Source organism: Lupinus angustifolius, chromosome LG11 (assembly GCF_001865875.1).
Source record: "Lupinus angustifolius cultivar Tanjil chromosome LG11, LupAngTanjil_v1.0, whole genome shotgun sequence".
Classification (NCBI taxonomy): domain Eukaryota; kingdom Viridiplantae; phylum Streptophyta; class Magnoliopsida; order Fabales; family Fabaceae; genus Lupinus; species Lupinus angustifolius.
The window spans coordinates 15,746,251-15,768,855 of record NC_032019.1 but is presented as its reverse complement, the minus strand read 5'-3'; the positions used below and the strand labels follow the sequence as shown (position 1 = coordinate 15,768,855).

Below are 22,605 nucleotides of genomic sequence, written 5' to 3'. Positions count from 1 at the left end.
GATTTGAACCATCAAATTGTTGGACATGTAATTTGGGTGGTTTAATCATACTTGGTGGTGGGAAATATCCTGGCACGTACATGGGTGTTGGGGTCTGGGTTGAGATCCATGAATTGGTAGTTGTTGTGGAGAGTGTGTGTTTGTAGTGCCTAGGTTTGCCAGTTTCTCCACCAGTCCGGTCAGCATGTTTTCCAAGCGAGCCTCCATAGAAGCTTGCATCATCTCTTGTCTGTCCGAAAGGTGTTGTTCCAGAGATGCTAGTTGTGCAAGGACCGCACTGTTAGATGTTTCCTCCATATTGGAATGGGAGGAAGAAGAAGTTGAATTTGATTTGGGAGGCATGAAGACAACAATGAAAGCATCAATGTTAGGGTTATAACCCTAGGAGAATAATAAAAATTTAAGAATCTAAAGAAAAACTCAGAATTGTAAAAGAAAGTACTTGTTTTTTTATATCCTCATAATGTGGATGATCATCACTTAAATAGAGAAATTGAGTCTATGGGCCAGATACTCTTGAGCATCCTTATTTAAGAAAGATATATTACGGATATGAAAATTATAATCCTAACAACTTATTAAATCTAATCTAATTATCCGAGATATAAACTTATTAAATCTAATCTAATTATCCAAGATATAATCTTTGAGTTTAAGAGGTTTATTGATAATCCTATGTGGCCTTGTAGACAGCCCAACAAGGACATTCACATACATGTTAGGTAATGACATGTTATATATTAGATTTCTATACTTTTATATTATCATCACACATTCTATTAATATCTAAAGTGGGATGACATTGGACTATATCTTATACCACACGTGTCACATGTACTATAGCTAATACGAATCTATGATATAACCATTAGATAACCAGATTTCGTAACACGTTTCATCTCAAATTAATTCTGAAGTAACAATAAACTCTTTTCTTTTCTAGTAAAGTTCACCTATATAATTCTTGTGTCTAGATAAATAAACAACCAAACGATAGCTCAATGGAAATTATTTAGTCTTTATAAGGAGAGAAAAGTTACAACCAGTAAAAGAGGATATCAAAGCATCTGTAAAACCCAACATAAACTAAGGAGATGGGATAATGGAATTAAATCACTTTCATTCTTTTAAATTTGAGTAAATTACACTGACACCTTAAAGTTTTAGTGAAATTATATGAATTATTCACACATTTTTAAAACCTACATAAATCACCCCAATTATATATGTATATATATATATGTATTATATTGATTGCCTCCATAAGAGAGATAATTGTAATTTCGTAAACAAAAATAGTGGGAAGTGTAATTAAGTCAAACAAAATATGGTATATTATGAAGACAAATTCAAATTTTGAACATCCTCTATTATAATTAAATCACTTTCATTCTTTTAAATTTGAGTAAATTACACTGACACCTTAAAGTTTTAGTGAAATTATATGAATCATTCACACATTTTTAAAACCTACATAAATTGCCTCTATAAGAGATAATTGTAATTTCGTAAACAAAAATAGTGGCAAAAGTCAAACAAAATATGGTATATTAGGAAGACAAATTCAAATTTTGAACATCCTCTATTATAATTAAATCACTTTCATTCTTTTAAATTTGAGTAAATTACACTAACACTGTTAAGGATAGAGCACAATGCGGAAGCACAGGATTGAATCGATTGAGAACAAAAGAGAAGCAAGTAAAGGATAAAGAAAATAACACACAAGATTTAACGTGGAAAAACCCCTCAGTGTGAGAGGAAAAAAACCACGGGCGATCAAGAGCAAAATTCCACTATGTAAAAAAGAATAGTACAAGAAATCCTCTTATAATGATGAGGACAAATACCAATATTTTTTCTCACAAATACTCTCTCAAATGGACCAAGAATGCACTCACAATATATGTGTAAATGAAAGAGATGTTGGTTGTGAAGATGATTTTGAAGCTCTCTATATGTGTCCTTTTATAGGCAAGCAAAGTCTTGGTATCTTGGATATGAAGCATTGGATGCTTGGAAACAAAGCCATAAAAGTGACATAAAATGCCCTTAAAGAGAGCATAAAATTGTCATAAAATTCTTTTAAGGCATAGTAATGAGAGGCATCTAACAAAATCATTTAGGATATTAGTATAGTGGTATAGTGGTTCAACCGGTGGTTCGTTAACCGTATACAGGCGAAATTAGATATACATACATAATATATTAACATTAATGTTGAAAAATCATAAAAAACTAATATATATTTTTAATTTCATTAAAAAATAATTTTAAATAAAAACTGGTCAGTATGACCGGTACGGTTATATTGAAAACCGACTGATATAACCAGTTTTGACCGACTTTAGACAGTTTTGACCGGTATGATTACATGACTGGTATAATTATTGTACCATATCAGTATTGAGACCAATTTATTGATTTTCCGGTTGAATTGGCCGGTATGAAACAGTTTTAACAACAAGTTTACTATTTAATTATTTATGCCCAATAATTTTGTATGTTATTACTATATTATTCATTATTCATTATTCTTGTATTAATAATCTTTGACTAAAATAAAACTAATAGATATAAATGATAGAATAATAGTTTTTTTGCCACCATAATCCGAATCAACATAACCTACGACGTCATCAGTTGTAGCCTTGTTTCAGTCAAATACCAAGCCAATACCAGAAGTACCTTTTAGATACCGAAAAATCCATTTTACAGCACTCCAATGATCCTTTCCAGGATTATGCATATATCGACTTACCATGCTAACAGCATATGCTAAATCAGGTCTAGTGCACACCATAGCATACATAAGACTACCAACTGCACTAGCATAAGGAATATGTGACATACGCTCCATCTCTTCCTCTGTATGTGGGCAAAGATCTAAAGATAACTTGAAATGTGCAGCAAGTGGAGTAGAAACAGGTTTACAATTATTCATATTAAACCTTTCAAGCACTCTTTCAATATATTTCTCTTGGGATAAAAACAATTTACCAGCTTGACGATCCCTGTGAATCTCCATACCAAGAATTTTCTTGGCTGCACCTAATTCTTTCATCTCAAACTCATTATTGAGTTGAATTTTCAATTTTCGAATCAAAGACTTGTCACGTGAAGGAATTAGCATATCATCAACATACAGTAACAAGTATATGAATGATTCATTTGGAAATTTCTGGAAATAAATACAGTCATCAAATTGACTCCTGCAATAACCTTGCCCAATCATAAAAGAATCAAACCTCATGTACCATTGTCTGGGAGCTTGCTTAAGGCCATATAATGATTTCTTCAATCGACAGACAAGATGCTCCTTATCAGGAACAATAAATCCTTCAGGTTGTTCCATGTAAATTTCTTCTTCCAGCTCTCCATGTAGAAAAGCTGTCTTTACATCAAGTTGCTCCAACTCCAAATCAAATAAAGCAACAAAAGCAAGCAAAACACGTATAGAAGTATGACGAACAACAGGTGAGAATATCTCATTAAAGTCAATACCTTCCTTTTGATTAAAACCTTTAACAACTAGTCGTGCTTTGCATCTTGGATCTTCAACCCCGGGAATACCGTCTTTCTTCTTATAGATCCATTTACATCGTAATGGTCGTTTGCCTTCGGGAAGCTCTGTCAAAGCCCAAGTACCATTCTTATGAAGACTTTCAATCTCTTCATTCATAGCCACTAGCCACTGTGACGAATCAACACAAGAAACAGCTTCTGTATAGCTGGCAGGTTCAACATCATCATTTACCTCTTGTGCAACTGACAATGCATAAGCAATTAAATTATCACCATCAGTGTATCTAGCTGGCCTTTTAATTAGTCTTCTGGTTCTGTCTCGAGCAATACAATAATCATCTTCTTGCTGATGAATAGGAGAAGTTGTACTGTCATCACAATCAACATAATGATCATCAATGCTAGATTGATATGTAGAGGAAGATGGATTATCAACATTAGGAACTGTATGTTTCACTATCAACTCCACCTTCTCGCTAGTACCCTGCAGATTACATGTACTAGTAGAAGAAGACACAATAGATTGTTTTCCAAAAGATAAAAAAGCATCCTCATTAAAAGTCACATCTCTGCTAAGAATTAATTTCCGTGACTTTGCATCAGAATACCATAAGCGATATCCTTTAGACTCAGATGCATAACCAAGAAATATGCACTCAACAGCTCTTGGAGCTAATTTACCATCATTAACATGTGCATAAGCAGGACATCCAAAGATTCTTAAGTTAGAATAATCAACAGGATTACCTGACCAAATTTCTTCTGGGATTTTGAAATCAAGTGCTGAATGTGGAGAACGATTAACCAGGTAACAAGCAGTAGATGCTGCTTCAGCCCAAAATTCACGCCGATGCCATAACCCAGCATTTGAGAGCATACAACGAACTCTCTCAAGTAGAGTCCTGTTCATCCGTTCTGCAACACCATTTTGTTGAGGATTTCTTGGAATAGTTTTGTGTCTAGCAATACCATTTTTTGTGCAGAACTCATTAAAATCACCATTGCAGAACTCTAATCCATTGTCTGTTCTAAGCTTCTTCACTTTCTTCCCTGTCTGGGTTTCAACAAGAGTTTTCCACTTCTTGAAAGTGGAGAAAGTCTCATTTTTATGCTGCAGAAAATAAACCCAAACTTTGCGAGAAAAATCATCAATGATGGTCATCATATAGCGACATCCTCCATGAGAAGGAAATTTAGAAGGCCCCCAAAGGTCAGAATGAATATAATCAAGAATACCTTTGGTACGGTGAGTTGCAGTGGAGAAACTAACCTTTTTCTGTTTCCCAAAAACACAATGTTTACAAAAATCCAATTTACCAATGCCATGTTTACCAAGATGACCTTGTTTGCTTAGAAGGTGCATACCTTTTTCACTCATATGGCCCAGGCGCATGTGCCATAATTTGGTAATGTCATTATCATGCATTGAAGAAGATACAGCTGTTGAACCTGTCACAACAGAACCTTGCAAGACATATAAACTACCAATCCGGTTAGCTTTCAATAATACCATAGCACCTTTCAATACCTTTAGAACTCCACCTTCAGCTGAATACCTACACCCGAGAGACTCTAGGGTGCCAAGAGAAATTAAGTTCCGCTTCAAATCTGGAATATAGCGGACATTAGCCAAGGTTCTGACAACACCGTCATGAGCCTTGATCTGAATAGTACCTATTCCTGCAACTTTGCATTGGGTATCATTGCCCATCAAAACAACACCACTGTCAACATGTTCAAAAGTGGTGAATAAGTCCTTATAAGGACACATATGAAAAGTACATCCAGAATCAAGAATCCATTCTGTTTTACTCCTATTATTATAAGAGACAACAGATAAAAGAATATCACCGTCAGAATTGGCTTCAATATTAGCAGCTTCAGAGGATTGTTGAAATTTTCCCTTATCTTGTTTTTCTTGTTTTTTCTTTAAGATAAAACAATCAGGAATGTCATGCCCCGGTTTCTTGCAATAGCGACAAGTTTTGTTGGATTTGCGACCTCTGGATTTGGATCTGAACTTTTTATAATTGGTACTCCCTTTTTCTTGAGTTCTACCTCGAACACTTAAGCCCTCACCCTTGTCCACAGAATTAACTTCAAGATCAAATTTTTCTTTGGACAATAAATTAGATTTAACATCTTCAAAGGATAAGGTATCATTATTTCCATACAACATGATTTCTTTGAAGTGCTTATAGGTAGAAGGTAAAGAGACAACCAACAAAACAGCTTTGTCTTCATCTTCAATATTAATATCAATATTTTGCATATCCATAATAATAGAATTAAACTCATCAAGATGAGTTTGAATAGGAGTACCTTCAACCATACGAATGGTGTATAACCGTTCTTTGAGACGAAGCTTGTTTGCGAGGCTCTTGGTCATGTATAAAGTTTCTAACTTCAGCCACAAAGCCGCAGCGGTTTCTTCATTGGCAACCTCACGAAGAACCTCCTTCGACAAACAAAGTTGAATTGTTGAAAGCGCCTTTTCATCCAACTCGTCCCATTGATCATCGGTCATGGAAACTGGTTTCTTTGACTTCCCATCTAAAGCTTTCTTTAATCCGCTCTGGATAAGAACGGCCCTCATTTGGACTCGCCAAATAGAAAAGCTAATTTTGCCATCAAACTTCTCAATGTCAAATTTTGCAGACATTTTGAAATTCTCAATTTAGTAAGAGCTCTGATTCCACTTGTTAAGGTTAGAGCACAATGCGGAAGCACAGGATTGAATCAATTGAGAACAAAAGAGAAGCAAGTAAAGGATAAAGAAAATAACACACAAGATTTAACGTGGAAAAACCCCTCAGTGTGAGAGGAAAAAAACCACGGGCGATCAAGAGCAAAATTCCACTATGTAAAAAAGAAGAGTACAAGAAATCCTCTTATAATGATGAGGACAAATGACAATATTTTTCTCACAAATACTCTCTCAAATGGAACAAGAATTCTCACCAAGAATGCACTCACAATATATGTGTAAATGAAAGAGATGTTGTGTGTTGTGAAGATGATTTTGAAGCTCTCTATATGTGTCCTTTTATAGGCAAGCAAAGTCTTGGTATCTTGGATTCCAAGCATTGGATGCTTGGAAACAAAGCCATAAAAGTGACATAAAATGCCCTTAAAGAGAGCCATAAAATTGTCATAAAATTCTTTTAAGGCATAGTAATGAGAGGCATCTAACAATCTCCACCTTGGCTCGAATTTGATAAGTTGCTCATCGCCAAATAATGCCCCGAAGGGCACTCAAGTGCTGTAGAGACCAACCAAGTCCAAGCAAAGTTGGAACTTGGTATTCGGAAGTGGCTTGGTAAGTATATCTGCTGGATTCTCTGATGTGTGAATCTTTATAAGAGAGATAATTGTAATTTCATAAACAAAAATAGTGGCAAGTGTAATTAAGTCAAATAAAATATGGTATATTATGAAGACAAATTCAAATTTTGAACATCCTCTATTATAGTATTTGGATTTGTCTTCACAATATATCATATTTGGACTAACCAAAATAATGAATAGACATTGTCTCTTATATTATTTGGACTTGTCTTCACAATATACCATATCTTGTTTGACTTAATTACACTCGTTATTATTTTTTATTTAAGAAATTACACTTATCTCTTACAGGTGGAGTTAGTACATTATATATATATATAATTAGGGTTAACTTGTGTATGTTTTAAAAAGGTCCAGATGATTTATGTAATTTCATTCAGTGTAATTTATTCTTTAAAATTTTAATGTTTTTGTCATCTAAACTGAATATTCCAATCGTTAAGTGAGAGAAATCAGATAGACAACAATTGGGAAAGGGAAAATAGATGCAATTTCTTTGAAGAAATCCTTCATGCACCACTAGCTTATGTACTTTGCGGCCACTATTAGGGATGGCAACGGGCACGGGTAATAACTACCCGCTACCCGTTTTGAAATATGAAAATGATACCCGTACCCCCCATACCCGTGCGGGTTTTTTGCGGGCCTTTCTGGGTACCCACGAGTACAACGGTACCCGCGGGTTTCTTATGTTATAATTTCCAACTTATATTATGTATATTTTCTTTGCAATATGTGACAGTTTTTTGCATATACAATGGTGTTGTACTACTATATTAAAAATAGCTCATTGATGCAGAGATGTGTTATAGTGGTACAAGATAAATTATATATTTTTCTTCGCATACAAAGTCAATAATTAAAATTCAACAACTCTTTCCAATATTGAAAAGTACTAATGAAAATTCAATTGTTCAAATAATATTTTAAATTTAAACTACTTTCAAAATGTTAAGTCTTCAACAAAATGAAAATTCATGAAAATATATTCATGACTGTAGTTTCCAAATCATCTTCAATGAATGACATCATTCTCTTCAATACCACTCCTTTGGCTAGTTGGATCCTATAAAATAAAATAAATTAAAATCAAGACTGACTCATTACTAATTTTAAGCCATTTTAAATAAAAAATAACAATGTTACTCACATCAAAATCTTCCAATATTATACCACATTCAATGACGTCTAGTTTTGAATTTGAAGAACCTGCAAAAATATAATAACTTCATTCAAGATTTATATAATGAATCTATAAAAATATGTAATTAAAAGTATATACATTATTACCTTACATGTCACCTCTTAGCCAATCTTGGAGACACATCAATGCATCTACAGTATCTGGACGCAATCTACTACGATGAGGAGTAAGAATTCAGCCTCCAGTACTAAATGAAGATTCTGAAGCAACAATGGATATAGGAATTGCTAGTAAGTCTCTTGCAATTCTTTGCAAGGTTGGATATTTTATCCCATTTACCTTCCACCAAGCTAAGATGTCAAACTCTCCTCCTTGATCGGGCAATACTCCATACTCTAAATATATGTCTAATTCTGACCTACGGTGTGCTGTAGCAAAATTTTGTTCATAAACAAAACTTTAATATTTTGCCCTCCAATCAACATTCACTCCATCTGCCCCAACATCTATTAAATTTAGAGTTTGACTTTGACTTGAACATGAAAAAGCACTATCCTTACCCTTCATTTTAATCTCATATTCTTTCACCAAATCTTCACAAATAGTTTTGACCTTGCTCATTTCATAACCATGTTCTTGTCCATAAATTATGGGATAAAAAAACTCTAAGAAACATAGTTTATATCTAGGATCTAAAACAGTACCAATAGCCATCAAAGCACCTATATCACCCCCAATACTTTTCAAATTTGACATACATTGCTTCAGCCATTTGGTGAATAACAATATTAGGAGATTGAAGCCAATCAAGTAATGCCAATTTAATTTCACAAATTTTTGGGAAAAAGACATTTGCGGTTGGATACAAAGTACAAAAAAACACTAACGTCACATTATAAAATAACTTCAACTTTTGACAAATTTCATTAGAAATCTCGCAATCATCTTCACTTGGCAATGTTTTATATAGATTTTCTCTTTGTGACAATCTTTGAAAGACATCTCTATATAGTAGTGCAACATGGAGCATCAAGAATGTAGAGTTCCACCTAGTTTTACAATCAAGTTCTAACTTTCTATCATATCAGATGTTTAATTGTTCACACGTCTCCTCAAATTGTTCCTCTCTTTTTGGCGTTGCAGACCAAAAGCTAACACTATCTCTAACCCTTTCTATTGCACTAGAGATAATTGACAACCCATCCTTCATAATTAAATTCAATATGTGAGCAAAACAACGCATGTGAAACAACTGCCCACCCAAAATAAATGATCTAGGCGAAATCTTAGACAACATGAACTCAATCATTCGGTCATTTGTAGTGCAATTATCAACAGTCAAAGTAGACAACTTCTTATCTAGGTTCCAATCCAATAGGCATTCATACAAGCAATCACTAAGAACTTCACTAGTATGAGGAGCAGGCACATATATGAACCTAACATTTAACGAAATTAGAACAACAATGTCACCAAACAATATAAAAATAACAAATATTATGAAAATGGTAATAAATTTTAGTATTAATACCTCACAAGTCGACTTTGTAGAACCCACGAATCATCAATAAAGTGTGTTGTGACAGCCATATAGCCTTTATTTTGATTACTAGCAGTCCACATATCGGTTGTAATTGCAAACCGACTTTGATTCTTTGAAATGAAAGTCATGGTTTTTAGTTTCTCTTCTTTATACATCCTTACGATATCACACTTCATTGTATTGCAAGAAATTCGTTTAAATAAAGGTTGCAATGCACCACAAAACTCCTTAAATAAGATGTGATCCACCATGGACATAGGGTACTCATGAAAAATTATCATCCTTGTAAGTGTGCGTCTTGCAACATCTTGATTGAATGCATAAGAACCAACCAACACTAATTCACTACCTTTTTTTGTAGTTTTGAGAAATGCTTGCTTTATATCTGAATTTGATGGATGTATACAACTTTTAAAGTGATAGTGCAAGTGTTTTATTCCTTGACTTGGATCTCCCAAGAGTCGTTTGCCACAATAATTGCAAGTCGCTTTCCATCTACCCTATGTCGTACAAAATGATTCCAAATAGATGATAATTGTTTTGGTCGAGCTTCTTCAACATCAATTGGACTTGAGCAATGAGTTTCATCTTGAGTTGGAGGAGCATCTACATTCATTGGAGCTGAGTTTGATTCACTTACATTATAGGTATTAAGAACTTGATTTGTCCAATAGAGGCTTGTTCGGTAGACATACTGCAACGTTAGATTCTAACATTGTATAAGTATTGTGTTTGTAACCTTAAGAATTGAAGTTAAAATACATGGTTAGTATTGTCATATTATAAAAGGTTTAAAAAACTAAAAAAAATAAATTGAAACATGCATATGTCATATAAAAGGAAATAAATTGAAACATATATATGTCATATAGAAGGAAATAAATTGAAGTGAGGAATAAGGGGATTCCTTTCTATCAACACACAGATTAAGCATATAACTAGTTAGTATTAACTACCACAGTTAAGCATATATACTAATACTTGCATCACCCAAGTTATATAAACTGACCTGCTTTTCTTATAAACTGTACTTCTTCAGGAAAATCAGTCAACAAATTTAATATCGAAGAAAACAAAAAGTTACAGATACGGCACCCGTGTTGTAGGGATTATGAAGTTATTATGAAGTATATTGTGAACTTGCGGGGATCATATATTCATATCAATTTTTCCAGCATTTTGTTAGTATTCCTAAGCAATTTTTCCAGCATTTTGTTAGTAAACCAAGTAAAATTTCAAGCTTCTGCATGTTTTCTCACCCCATTTTTTAAAGAAAAAAACAATTACAGCTATTTCCCTTTAACACAGCTTGGAGAAGATGAAATGTCTAAAAACTAAAAAACTTTATTGCATCTGATATGGCCGCAGCATCCCAGCTGTGACAACCACATTGCACCGCACCATTCCATAATGACCACTATGCGGCTATAACTGAAAACCCCTTCATAATTGATAGTCTAGATGTCTCTAATTAAATTACTATACTTGAAAGCCATTTTCCCCTAAAACCCAATACACCACCTGCCTAGGAATATGTACTGCTTCACCACATAAATAAAGCCAAAGGAAAATACTGTTCACATCTCTATACACATGAACAAAACAGAATGGAACAGGATGCTTTGTCTTGTTCTCTTTCATTCTAACTTTTTAGTGGAACCAAAATAGACCAAATATAGAATAGATATAGAACACATATGTTATATGTTGTCTCATTCTTACACGTCAAACAAACCCTACCACAAATAATTGCCATGAAAATAAATCATAAGCAGAACCAAGGTGTATCTAAGAGAGAAACACACCTTGTTGTATCGTTGTCGCCTCACGTCGTCGTTGTCGCCGCCTCATAGGGAAGGAGATACTGTGTATTTGTGTGTTGGCTGGAAACTAGAATGAGAAGGGGAAATATGGATTTGATGGAACAACCACTGGAATGGGAAATAGGGAAGGGTTTAAGGAGTTTTGGAAAACCTGTATGAATTTTGTGAGGTGTGATTTTAGGGTATGTTTTTTAAAAGTAAGGATAATATTGTAATTACAAATATAGCGGGTACCCGCGAGCACGGGTAATACAATACCCGTGCCCGCCCGTTTATACTACGAGTATTTTTTAAAACGCATTTGTAAAACCCACAGGTACTCGTTAGTGACTCGTGCGTACCTGTGCGGATTTTACCCGCGGGTACCCGCGTGTACGAGTTTTTTTGTCATCCCTAGCCACTATAGTCTTCACCGAGCTGAAAGTCATAGACCATTATAGATTCAATTGATGTACCTGATATCACAACATAAAGCTTCCCATTGTGGATTTCTATATCATGAAAATGCCTCTTTTCAGCTGGTTCCATGAGAGCTCATGGCTTATCGTCTAGTCTACCATACGCAAGATAAGTGTCCATTGCACAAACATAGATCACATGTCTTAAATGATGTTTTACTCTCTGTCTCAAATCAAATAGAGTGATACTTGTCACTACCCTGCATTTGTAGGCACGATATGAATAAATGCAAATAAATATAATGTAGACGTCGTCGATGTTTTTTAGAGGAAAAACATGAAAAACCAATTTAAAAAAAGATTGATCTGCTCACAGAGAAAAATTAAGTTCGAGAGTCGGTTACAGATGAAAAAAATGTTAGGTACCTCATACCGCTCATTAAAAAATAGTATCTAGATCAATAATATGAATATTCATTCAAAATATTAATTTTACCTTTATATTATTCCACATAAGAAAGACCAAAAAAAGATTTTTATTTTTGTGTGTGGAAGTACATGTTTCTACATATCTCTACGTGCAATAGAGAAATCAAAGTTATGTAGTTCTTCTAGAAAATGGTTGATTCATTGATTTTTTTTTTATAAATTTAACAAGGTAAGGTAATGCGATAAAACACAATGCCTATAATGGGCTACCTCACCTTGTTTTTTAAACTATTTCAAATATTTACAACATCAGGTAATGCGACAAGGTACAAGACATATAATGTGCTACCTCACATTGCTTTTAAAAATTATTTGAAATATTAACAACATAAAGTAACGTGACAAAACATAAAGCTCATAGTGAGCTACTTCACATTAATTTTAAAAAAAATATTTGAAATATTAACAACATAAAGTGGGCTTAAAAATTATCAGAAATATTAACAACATAAGATAACAGAGCAAGGTACAAGGCCTATAGTAGACTACCTCATATTATATTGCTTTTAAAAATTATTTGAAATATTTACAACATAAGGTAACGCGACAACACACAAGGTCTATAGTGTGTAACCTCATATTGCTTTTAAAAGTTATTTAAAATATTAACAACATAAGGTAACGCGATAAGGCACAATGCCAATAGTGAGCTACCTCACATGATTTTTAAAAATTATTAGAAATATTAACAACATAAGATAAGGTGACAAGGCACACGACTTATAGTGGGCTACCTCATATTACTTTTAAAAATATTTGAAATATTAACAACATAAGGTAATATGACAAGACACAAGACTTATTGTGGGCTACCTCGTATTGTTTTTTAAAATTATTGGAAATATTAACAAAAACGCGAGTAGGCGCAAGGCCTATAGTGGCTTACCTTACATTATTTTTTTAAATTATTTGAAATATTTATGACATAAGGTAACGCGACAATGCAAAAACGCTATAGTGGAATAGCCCACATTGCTTTTAAAAATCATTTGAAATATTAACAACATAAGGTAATACGACATGACACAATACATATAGTAGGCTACCTCATATTGTTTTTATAAATTACTTGAAATGTTAATAACATAAGATAATGCGACAAGTCATAAACCCTATAATGAGTTACCTTATTCAATCATGAGACTTTTTTTATTAAAATAAACTTTGCATATTTTTTTTATATACATATACGCATACATACATAAGTATATATATATATATATATATATATATATATTAAACAACCAACTAAGATAAATGGAAATAAAGTGAAATAAAAAATTAAAATTATAAATAGCATAAAGAAAAAGAATAAAAACATAATGCTAAATAATGATAATAAAAAAACAAGAAATATAAAAGTAAAATAAAAAGAAATAGGGTTAGGGTTGCAAGGTGGCACCCCCACCCCTCATTGCATGGGCTATTGAACCGCTAGCGGCGGCTTGGCCATTGGCAGTAGCGGCTTGACCGCTAGACTTAACCATGGGTAATGATTTTGGCACCCATTTCAGCCACTGGTTGGCGAAAACACCCATGGACAGCGCAATCCAGATGATGGTGATGTCGGAGACATGTGATTGTCCATGGCTACCACTTGGTTCCGTTTCTATGTGGCACCAGCACTACGACTGTTGCTTGAAGGGTACAATTGTGTCCAACAACCGTGTTGGGTGGTCACAATCCACCCTTTATAGTGCCGACAAACCAAAAAATAGAAAGTCAAATACTCTTCTCTATGACAAGTTCATTAACATACATTGATAAACGTATAAAAAAATGTTCAAGAGAAGAGAACGAAATCTTATGAAATTGTAGAAATGAAAACATGATGTATTCTTTTGCTTTCTCTCCTGGTTTATCACCTTTTCTCCCTAGATTAGTATGTTGTTGAGTGTTGCTATATTAGGATTAGGTTTTTAGCCACGTTTGCCTTTTTTTATTTTTTGAAAATTTGAATCCTCTCTTTGTTTCTAAAAATAAGACTACATATGGGGATTAAGACTAGGGTTTCCAACCCTAATCTAAGTGGGCCAAAGGGGCCCAATTCCTTTTTAAATTTTTTCTTGCCTAGACCTTACTTTAAACCTTATTTACTCATCAACATATTATTATTTTTAAAAATGAATTACCTCTAGTCAAAATTATGTGTGTACACTACTTTATATTAGTTTTTGTATTTAAATTTTTTCTTTTATTCACGTGTCAATATGTGATTGGTTTGAAATGAGGAATGAGACACCATTGGGGATACACGATCTCTATCCCACTAGACCAATGATATAATAGATAGGGATCATTTGTTCCCATTAATATCTCAATCTTGTCCGGTCTAAAGAAAAAATGCCACAAAGAAAATAAATTTAAAACACAAATTAATATTTTTATATTATTTGAAGAATATTGATTGACTAGGGATTTGAGGACATGATGATTTTGGGCTGAAGATCTCATTCCCGGCTCAACAATCTTTGTCAATGGGAATGGTAAAGAACTGAGATCTTCTATTCCAAAAAACATATATCTCATTATCCATGTCCAATAACATTACTCTCAATAATATAAAATTGTTAGTTATTATTTTTATGTTTTTTATTTTATCTAAGTGTCACTTTTAATTTGTTGGGACATGAAATGGGGATAGAGTTGGGGACAGTTGATCTGTGTCCAATGGTCGATGCCATCATCTCCTCAAAAAGAGGCAAATATTCTTCCCCTTCAAATTATTTGGAAAAGACAAATAACCACAGAGTGAGTCTCTATCATAGGAAACATGATTTAGGAAGTAAAAGAAGTTGGAGAGGCATACATTGTAGTTATCATCGGTTGTATTTAGAAAATTATTCATAGAATCGTTATAAAAAACGATATCATTTTGAGATAAAAAATCAAATATTTTCAACTTATTTATAGTTATGTTTGTCATTTATTAACTTAATTTCTAGGAAAATCTTAATTTTTAATTGAATTGTAAACTTATTTTTGTGATTTTATTACCATTAAAACATAAAACATATGTTTATCAATGATGTTTTGAATAATGTGTGGAGTGAGACATTCTTTATTATTAAATAAAACATAACACTTATTTGTGTGTTTTAGTGAATCTTCTTTGTTAATGGTTAATTAGATATAATAATGTTTTTAAATTTGGAGTATAGAGTTATTAAATAGAGAATAAAATATTTTCGAGTGTGAGGAGATAACTTTATCTCCTTAAACTAATTAAATGTGGACATTTGGCTCATCTATTTTTATCTTAATAATAAGAGAATAATTTAGCTCCTACTCTAAGGAGATAAGTTATCTTCCCAAACCAATAAAATCATGACATGTGTCTTATTTAATAATTTTATACAAAAATATTTTCTAAAACAAAGTCATACTTTTATTGATTGAAAAAGATAAGTTATCACTCTCATGAAATGAGGAGATACTTTATCTCTAATAATAATTTGTGCAACATTTAAGTGAAAAGATGAGAAGAAAATAGAAGAGACACATGTTAATATTTAAGTGAGTTAATGATCCATATGTCAATAATACAAAAAAAAAATTTGCTTATATGATTGTGAATAATGTTTTTTATACCGAAAGAAATAGTAATTGAGGTAAATTAAGGCATAAATATCCCAAAAATTGGGCATAAATAACAAGTACCCAAAGCATAAATAACTAATTGATGAAGTATGAGAGAGACCGACCAAAGAAAGCGGGATTGTGGAGATATCCAAACAAGAAATAGGAGAAATTATAGGTTGGAAGGATATGTTCGAGAGTTAACCTATATCGTTCTTGACCATGCTAAAAACAAATCAATCCTACTTTGATTAATGATAATTTATGAACTTAAAATAATATATTCTCTTGTAAATCATTCTATAATAAAAGTAATATATATCACAAAATTTATTAATGATTATTTTTAGAATTGAGATGTGACGTTTTCTCGTGATATACTAAAGATTTATAGGAGGTTTTGGTAGATAATATATCTTTACTCAATAACAAATATGTAGTGAAAAACGGGGTTTGAGATCCTATTTGTCCTCAAATCTTTGACGTTTAGGTACCAACTTCTCAGCAATTTGTATTCACGTTTTCTAGACAAATTCATTCGCATTTAAGCAACGCCTGCACATTTTTTCTACCAAAAAAATCTCTACTTTGAGGAATGCACTTAGCTTAATCCTTAGAACTATGACTTCTCAAAGAGTTGACCAGAACATCCACTTTTTCAAGGTTATTCTTGAAAGTAACCTTCGCAATGGAGACCTGGTAAGTTCAACTTTGTCTTTAAATACATTAAAAAATTCAAAGCCGAATTTTTTTTGATACATTATTAATCATTGAAAAAAATCAGATTATGGGTTCTTCTTATAATCTTAAATATTTTAGTTTCTTCTATGGTCTAACGAAGGTATGCTTTACCATTGCTTAAGGAATTAGTCACGCTTGACTTCTAGTCTGCTCTTTTCAATAAGTGTGTCTGTTATGACTGTCTGTCTCGTGTGAGTATTCATGGGTCCTTACACTATTAGACTAACTCTTTGTTAGTTTTAGTTATAAAAAAAAATTTATACTCATCATTTTTTTGGTAATAAACTAATACCTTTCGAGTGTGAGACTGTCTTCTCAACCATCGAACCAACACATTGATCTTCCTAGAGATACTAGACCAATGTCTTGCAGTTGATTTTAGTTAATCTATTGATAGGCTAAAGGATAAACCAAATGACAAAGATATTAATCATGCATAGTTTTTTTGGTTTATGTATTATTCTTCAAGGTACTTGGTTTGAATGAAGTTCAAAGTTCATTTTCATTTCTTGCTATTTGATATTGTTATTTGTTAGAAATATTCCATGGTAATTGACAAGAAGTTTGTGACAGAGGGTCCCCAAAAGTTTTGTGAAGAAATATTGGAAAGGAATGAGAAACCCAGTTTCTCTAATGCTTCCAAACCTCACTGAATGGAAAGTTTATTGGATCAAACGTGATGGTGATGTTTGGTTTCTAAATGGTTGGAAAGAATTTGCAGAATACTTGTCTTTGGATGCAGCACAGTTTCTAATGTTTCAGTATGAAGAAAAATCTCAGTTTAAAGTTATAGTGTTTGGTAAAAGTGCCTTAGAAATAAAGTACCCTTCATCTATAGGTAATGATAAAAAAGTTGAAGAGGTTGATGAGAGTGATTGTTCTTTGGAAATTGTTGTTGATGGTAAAAGGCAAAAGTATTCATCCACTTCTCAATCTTGTAAGAAGATAAAAACAAGCATTAAGGAAGAGCCGGAATGCTATGCTGAAATGAAGAATGATGTGAAGAAAGCCCCGTCAGGTTTTGATATTGGTAAGAATAAGAACAAAGTTGTGTTTTTTCTTTTTCCTTTTCTGGGTCATTGTTGAAGATGTGTTTAGTGATTACTTTATAATGTGTTCTTGGTTATTCAAAATTTGTAGATGATATGAGCAAAGCTCTACTTGATAAAGTGAAGAATACTTTCAGATCTGAGAATCACTTTTTCTTATGTAAATGTCAGAGAACATACACTGAGAAAGATCTTCTGGTAACAATATTTTCAGTTTAATGACATTCATTATTTATTTATGCATTGCCTGTCAAAATTTTGCTTCCAAGATTTTAAATTTGGCTCAGTGACAGCGATTAAGTCGCAACGTTAAGATTTAGATTACGCTTAAAATCAAAACTCTTTGTGTTCACAATTGCGACTGTATTGCAGTTTTTGTAAAATGCAGTGGTGAAAGCAGACCGCATGTTTAAACATTGATTGCATTATCTTGTTTTAATTTGTTCTTAGTTCTGGGACTAAGAATTTTCTGATCAAACCAATTAAAACAGAACATACCAAAAGATTTTTTGGAACATCTGCGCAACAAGGGTGGAAATGCTACTCTTTCGGTTAAGGAGAGAAGTTGGGATGTCAGGATAAAGTTTTCTTCCTATAAACAAGCATTGCTTTGTGAAGGTTGGAGGACATTTTCCCAGGACAATAATTTGAAATTGGGTGATGTTTGTGCTTTTGTGCTAGACAAGCGTGAAGGAATTTCTTTCCAAGTTGTTATTTTTAGGCTACGAGAACATCACAGTACTCTCTTTGCTGAAGGTAATTCATTTACTTACCATACAAATTTGTTGTTAGGTGCTATTAGTAGGTCCTTAAGGTCTGTGTACGGGTAGTGTCCAAGAGGAAAAAGAAGGGAAATGGAAGGCTCGTGAGTCATATCACAAGTATATTTTATGGCTCTGAATTATAACAAGTATATTTTATGGCTCTGAATCCTTCTCTTTCGTTTTCTTTCCATTCAAATCCAAACTTACAAACAGACCCCAAAGGTTCTTTAAGGAATACAAATAGAATAAGTTCATGCTCCAAAATCAAATTCATTACTTTTCAATATGTGAAACACAACATTTTCCAATGCAAAATTTGTAAGTTCGCCTCTTTCCCTTCTTTAATGGAAACACAACATTGCTTCTTTCTTCTCATTACTAAGCTAACAGAAGATGTATGATGTAGAATGGGTTCACCTTCTACTTCAGGCATAATACTTCATTTCATTTTGCAGTATGATCCATGAAAATCATGTCTATGGACTAAAATCATATGCAATTCATGAACTAATAAATTTATGTTATCTGCAGACTATAGACTTGGTCAGGAGTTGCAACCTTGAGATTGGAGAACAGATCGTGACCATAAAAATGCTCTAATATCGACATTATTCCTCTGCGAAATTCTCTGTAGGTTGGCTTGATTTTGTGAGAGATTGTAACTTTAAAAGGGTGATACTTGCTGCTATAAGACAATAGATCAAGAGAATCTTGTGTTCCAAGTTTCATTGTCAAGAGGCAGCTAGCAAAGTTTTGCATTTTTAATGTGAAATCAATAGTGTTTTTGTCCAACTGATTAAATTAATTCAACTTTGGGATTCTGCTAAACTAAATCCAAGTTATCCAGTCTGGGATTGATGAATTTACAAAGATACTCCTTTTATTTGAAGAGCCTTTCCTCTAATACTGTTATAGTGTTATGCATGTTTAACTTAGAAATATATCCCCACTATATGTGAATGTTCATGACTCTAACATGTTTTTCTCTTGTGGAGAACACGTGGTTAGACCAAAATACTTAGAAAAATATACCACACCTATAAAATACTGTGATTTAATCTTAAATCTACAATAGCCACTCTCATTATAGATACTGTCTGGCTAATCTTTGTGTAATATTATTTCCTTACCTAAGAATATGTATAGAGGAAAAGGAAAGAATTTGACTTATTGGGTAAGCTAAGGACTACAGATATGAAAGCACCAAATTCAGAGAGATCCATTGATGTTTATTTGTAGATACACTAAGCATTTCATATCACAATTTTATGCCACCACTTATATTTAGCCAACTTTATGCCTTCTACCAATGCTATTGCTTCATGGATACCAGAATTTTTTGTACGTTGTGCACTGACTGAACAGCAACATAGAAATGTGTTGACACCATCATTTCCATTAACGGAGTCACATCTTCTGTCACAAAATGTGTATCACTTTATGTACCACTTGTTTTTTATTGGTTAGAAAATTAAAATAATAATTAAATATATATTAACTTTATATTTTTTGACCAATGAGAAACAATTGATACTTAGAGTGACACATATTTTAAGATAGAAGATGTGCTCCCTAGATTAATACCCATGCTCCCTCTATCTTTGTTACTATCAAGGGTAGCATCAATGCTAACACTAATGTATCATATAGCCTCCAAGGGAATTGTATGAGAAGCTTTCTTTTGATTAGAATCTTTGTTGTGAATTTATAGTGTTTGATGAGAACATTATCATTGCAAGAAAGGACTTCAACATTGTCCTTGGTGTGGACATAAATAAGGATAACTCAAGCCTCAGAGGGACTAATACCAGTGCAAGGATTAAGAGGGCAAAGGAAGTTGTGTGATAAGTTGTAACAACTTTGATCAAAGTCAGCCCAAAAGAATAGGATTTTCAACCAAGGATGGTGATGCGCATTGAAGAATGGATGAATCGGCCAGTCACACCACGGCCATATACTGAATCATAGGCCATGAAAACATGGTCGTGGGTTAAGGCATGAGTCGTGTCTCTTCAACGACTAGATTAAGGAGTTGCTTCTTCATATGAATGTAATTGCCTTTATATTGTAACCGCTTATTCAAAAATGGAACATCCAAGAATTCACATATAATTCTATCTTCATAATTTCCTGAGTTACTCACTTAGTTTCTTAAGTGAACTAACTTGTCGGGAAAAACCAATTTCACTTCTCTGTGTAATGCAAAATAGACACTTGCGGAAGCAACAATTCTATAAAGAGAATAGAAAAGGATAGAAGAATAATACCAAGAATTTTTAATGTGAAAAAACTTCCTCAATGTGAGAAGGAAACAACCACGAGACCTACTCCATAAAATATCTCCACTATAGAAAGTAAGATTACAATATTTAACTCTCTCTTATAAAGATGATAACACTCAATCTCACCCAAACATGATGGAAATACAAACTTTCTCTAGTATCTCACTACGAATACAAATCTCACATTATATGGATACAAACTCTCTCACTTTCTTTCTATGTTGTTCTTTCTCACTTGTTTGTTGTATCTCTTCCTCACAAGTCCCCTATATATAGTGAAGGGGAGGAAGGCTCTATCATAAAGACATAATGAATGATTAATTGTTGTCATATTTTTCAAGACACTTTGAAAAGTGTTACTCCAACTTTCTAAGTTAGACTTCATAATTCTCAAGAGTCAAGGAATAATTCCAAAACTTTGGAATAACCATCATTGAAAGTACTCAATGTTCATCTACCAAGATTTATTGGTCTTGCTTCCACATCAATTAGGAAGGATTCCCAACAAATCTCCCCATTCCTGAATTAATTGATGGGTATCACCAGTCCTGCACCTCTACAACAATCTGTTAGCTTCTTGAGTGAAACTGTCTTGGTCATCATGTCGGACTAGTTGTCATCTGTATGAATTTTCTCTAGCTGCAACTCACCATCCTCCAAAGCATTTCATATCCAATGATAATGATAATCAATGTGCTTTGTCCGATAATGAAACGTAGGATTCTTAGCTAGGTGAATTGCACTTTGGTTATCATAGTGCAAAACATATCTATCTTGAGCATGACCTAACTCATGCAATATATTTTTCATATATTTTATCTCCTTGTTAGCTTCAGATGTTGCAATATATTATGCTTCATTTGTTGATAATGCAACATATCTTTGTAATATGGATTGTCAAGATACAGCTCCACCTACAAAAGTAGTTAGATAAGTTGATTTAGATTTTTTGGAATCTACATCTCCAGCCATGTCAGCATCTGTGTATCCAACTAATATAGGATCTTCATTACCAAAGCATAAACATCTTTTGGTAGTTCCCCTCATATATCTCAATATCCACTTTACTTCATTCCAATACTCTTTGTCGGGATTGGACAAGAACCGAGTCACAAATCCAACTGTGTGGGCAATATCTGGGATTGTACAAATCATAGCATACATGAGGCTTCCAACCACAGAGGAATAAGGCATTATGCTCATTTCTTTCTTCATCACTAGTTGGACATTACATTGTTGTTAACTTGAAATGTCCAGTAAGTGGAACACTAACAGACTTTGCCTTATCCATGTTGAATCTCTTGAGAACTTTCTCAATGTACTTCTCTTGTGATAGTTATAACAACTTCTTAGAACGATCTCTTATTATCCTTATTCCAAGCATCCGCTTTGCAGGACTCAAGTCTTTCACAGCAAAAGACTTGCTTAAAACATTCTTCAAACTAGCAATCTTGGTCTTGTCACATCCAATGATTAACATATCATCAACATATAAGAGGAGAATAATAAAGTTTTCATCTTCATACATTTTAATGAATACAGAATGACCACCAGTTGTCTTCTTGAAACTGTATTTGGTCATGAAGGATTCAAACATCTTGTACCACTATCTTGGGGCTTGTTTCAGACCATATACACTCTTATTCAGACGACACACTAAGTGTTCCTTGCCTGGTTGATGTAAACCAAGGGGGCAATCAATGATTTGTGGAGGACAATCTTACAAGCAGGCGAGCCACTTGGAGTTCACATTTTTGGAAGAAAATTATAATAATTTTTAGTTATTATTTTAATAAGTTGAGATTTTATTCTCACGGGTGGTCTTAGGATTTATTTTAATTATTGTCTAAGTCTTTATTTTATTTTCACTAAAATCATGTAACATATGGGTTGAAAATGTGTTTTATTTCCTTGTAACAT

General features: G+C 33.2%; 1 protein-coding gene and 1 long non-coding RNA gene across 2 annotated transcripts; one reads left to right on the top strand and one right to left on the bottom strand.

Annotated features, from left to right (window-relative positions):
• LOC109360065 lies at positions 8,060–10,052 on the bottom strand. Its single transcript, XR_002109101.1, has 3 exons — positions 9,549–10,052; positions 8,164–9,456; positions 8,060–8,082 (listed from the first exon to the last, which is right to left on the bottom strand). It is a non-coding gene; the product is annotated as an uncharacterized LOC109360065 (long non-coding RNA).
• On the top strand, positions 16,433–19,327 carry LOC109359551 (B3 domain-containing transcription factor VRN1-like). The gene is made up of 5 exons (XM_019604257.1): positions 16,433–16,548; positions 17,164–17,620; positions 17,731–17,837; positions 18,131–18,395; positions 18,935–19,327. The coding sequence occupies exons 1-5, from the start codon at positions 16,471–16,473 to the stop codon at positions 18,964–18,966; spliced, it is 939 nt and encodes a 312-aa protein (XP_019459802.1). The 5' UTR covers positions 16,433–16,470; the 3' UTR covers positions 18,967–19,327.

Coding starts and splice junctions, on each gene's coding strand:
- LOC109359551 (XM_019604257.1), top strand. CDS start 16,471: ATGACTTCTCAAAGAGTTGACCAGAACATCCACTTTTTCAAGGTTATT. Junction 16,549..17,163: donor ACCTTCGCAATGGAGACCTG/GTAAGTTCAACT, acceptor AGTTTGTGACAG/AGGGTCCCCAAAAGTTTTGT. Junction 17,621..17,730: donor CCCGTCAGGTTTTGATATTG/GTAAGAATAAGA, acceptor CAAAATTTGTAG/ATGATATGAGCAAAGCTCTA.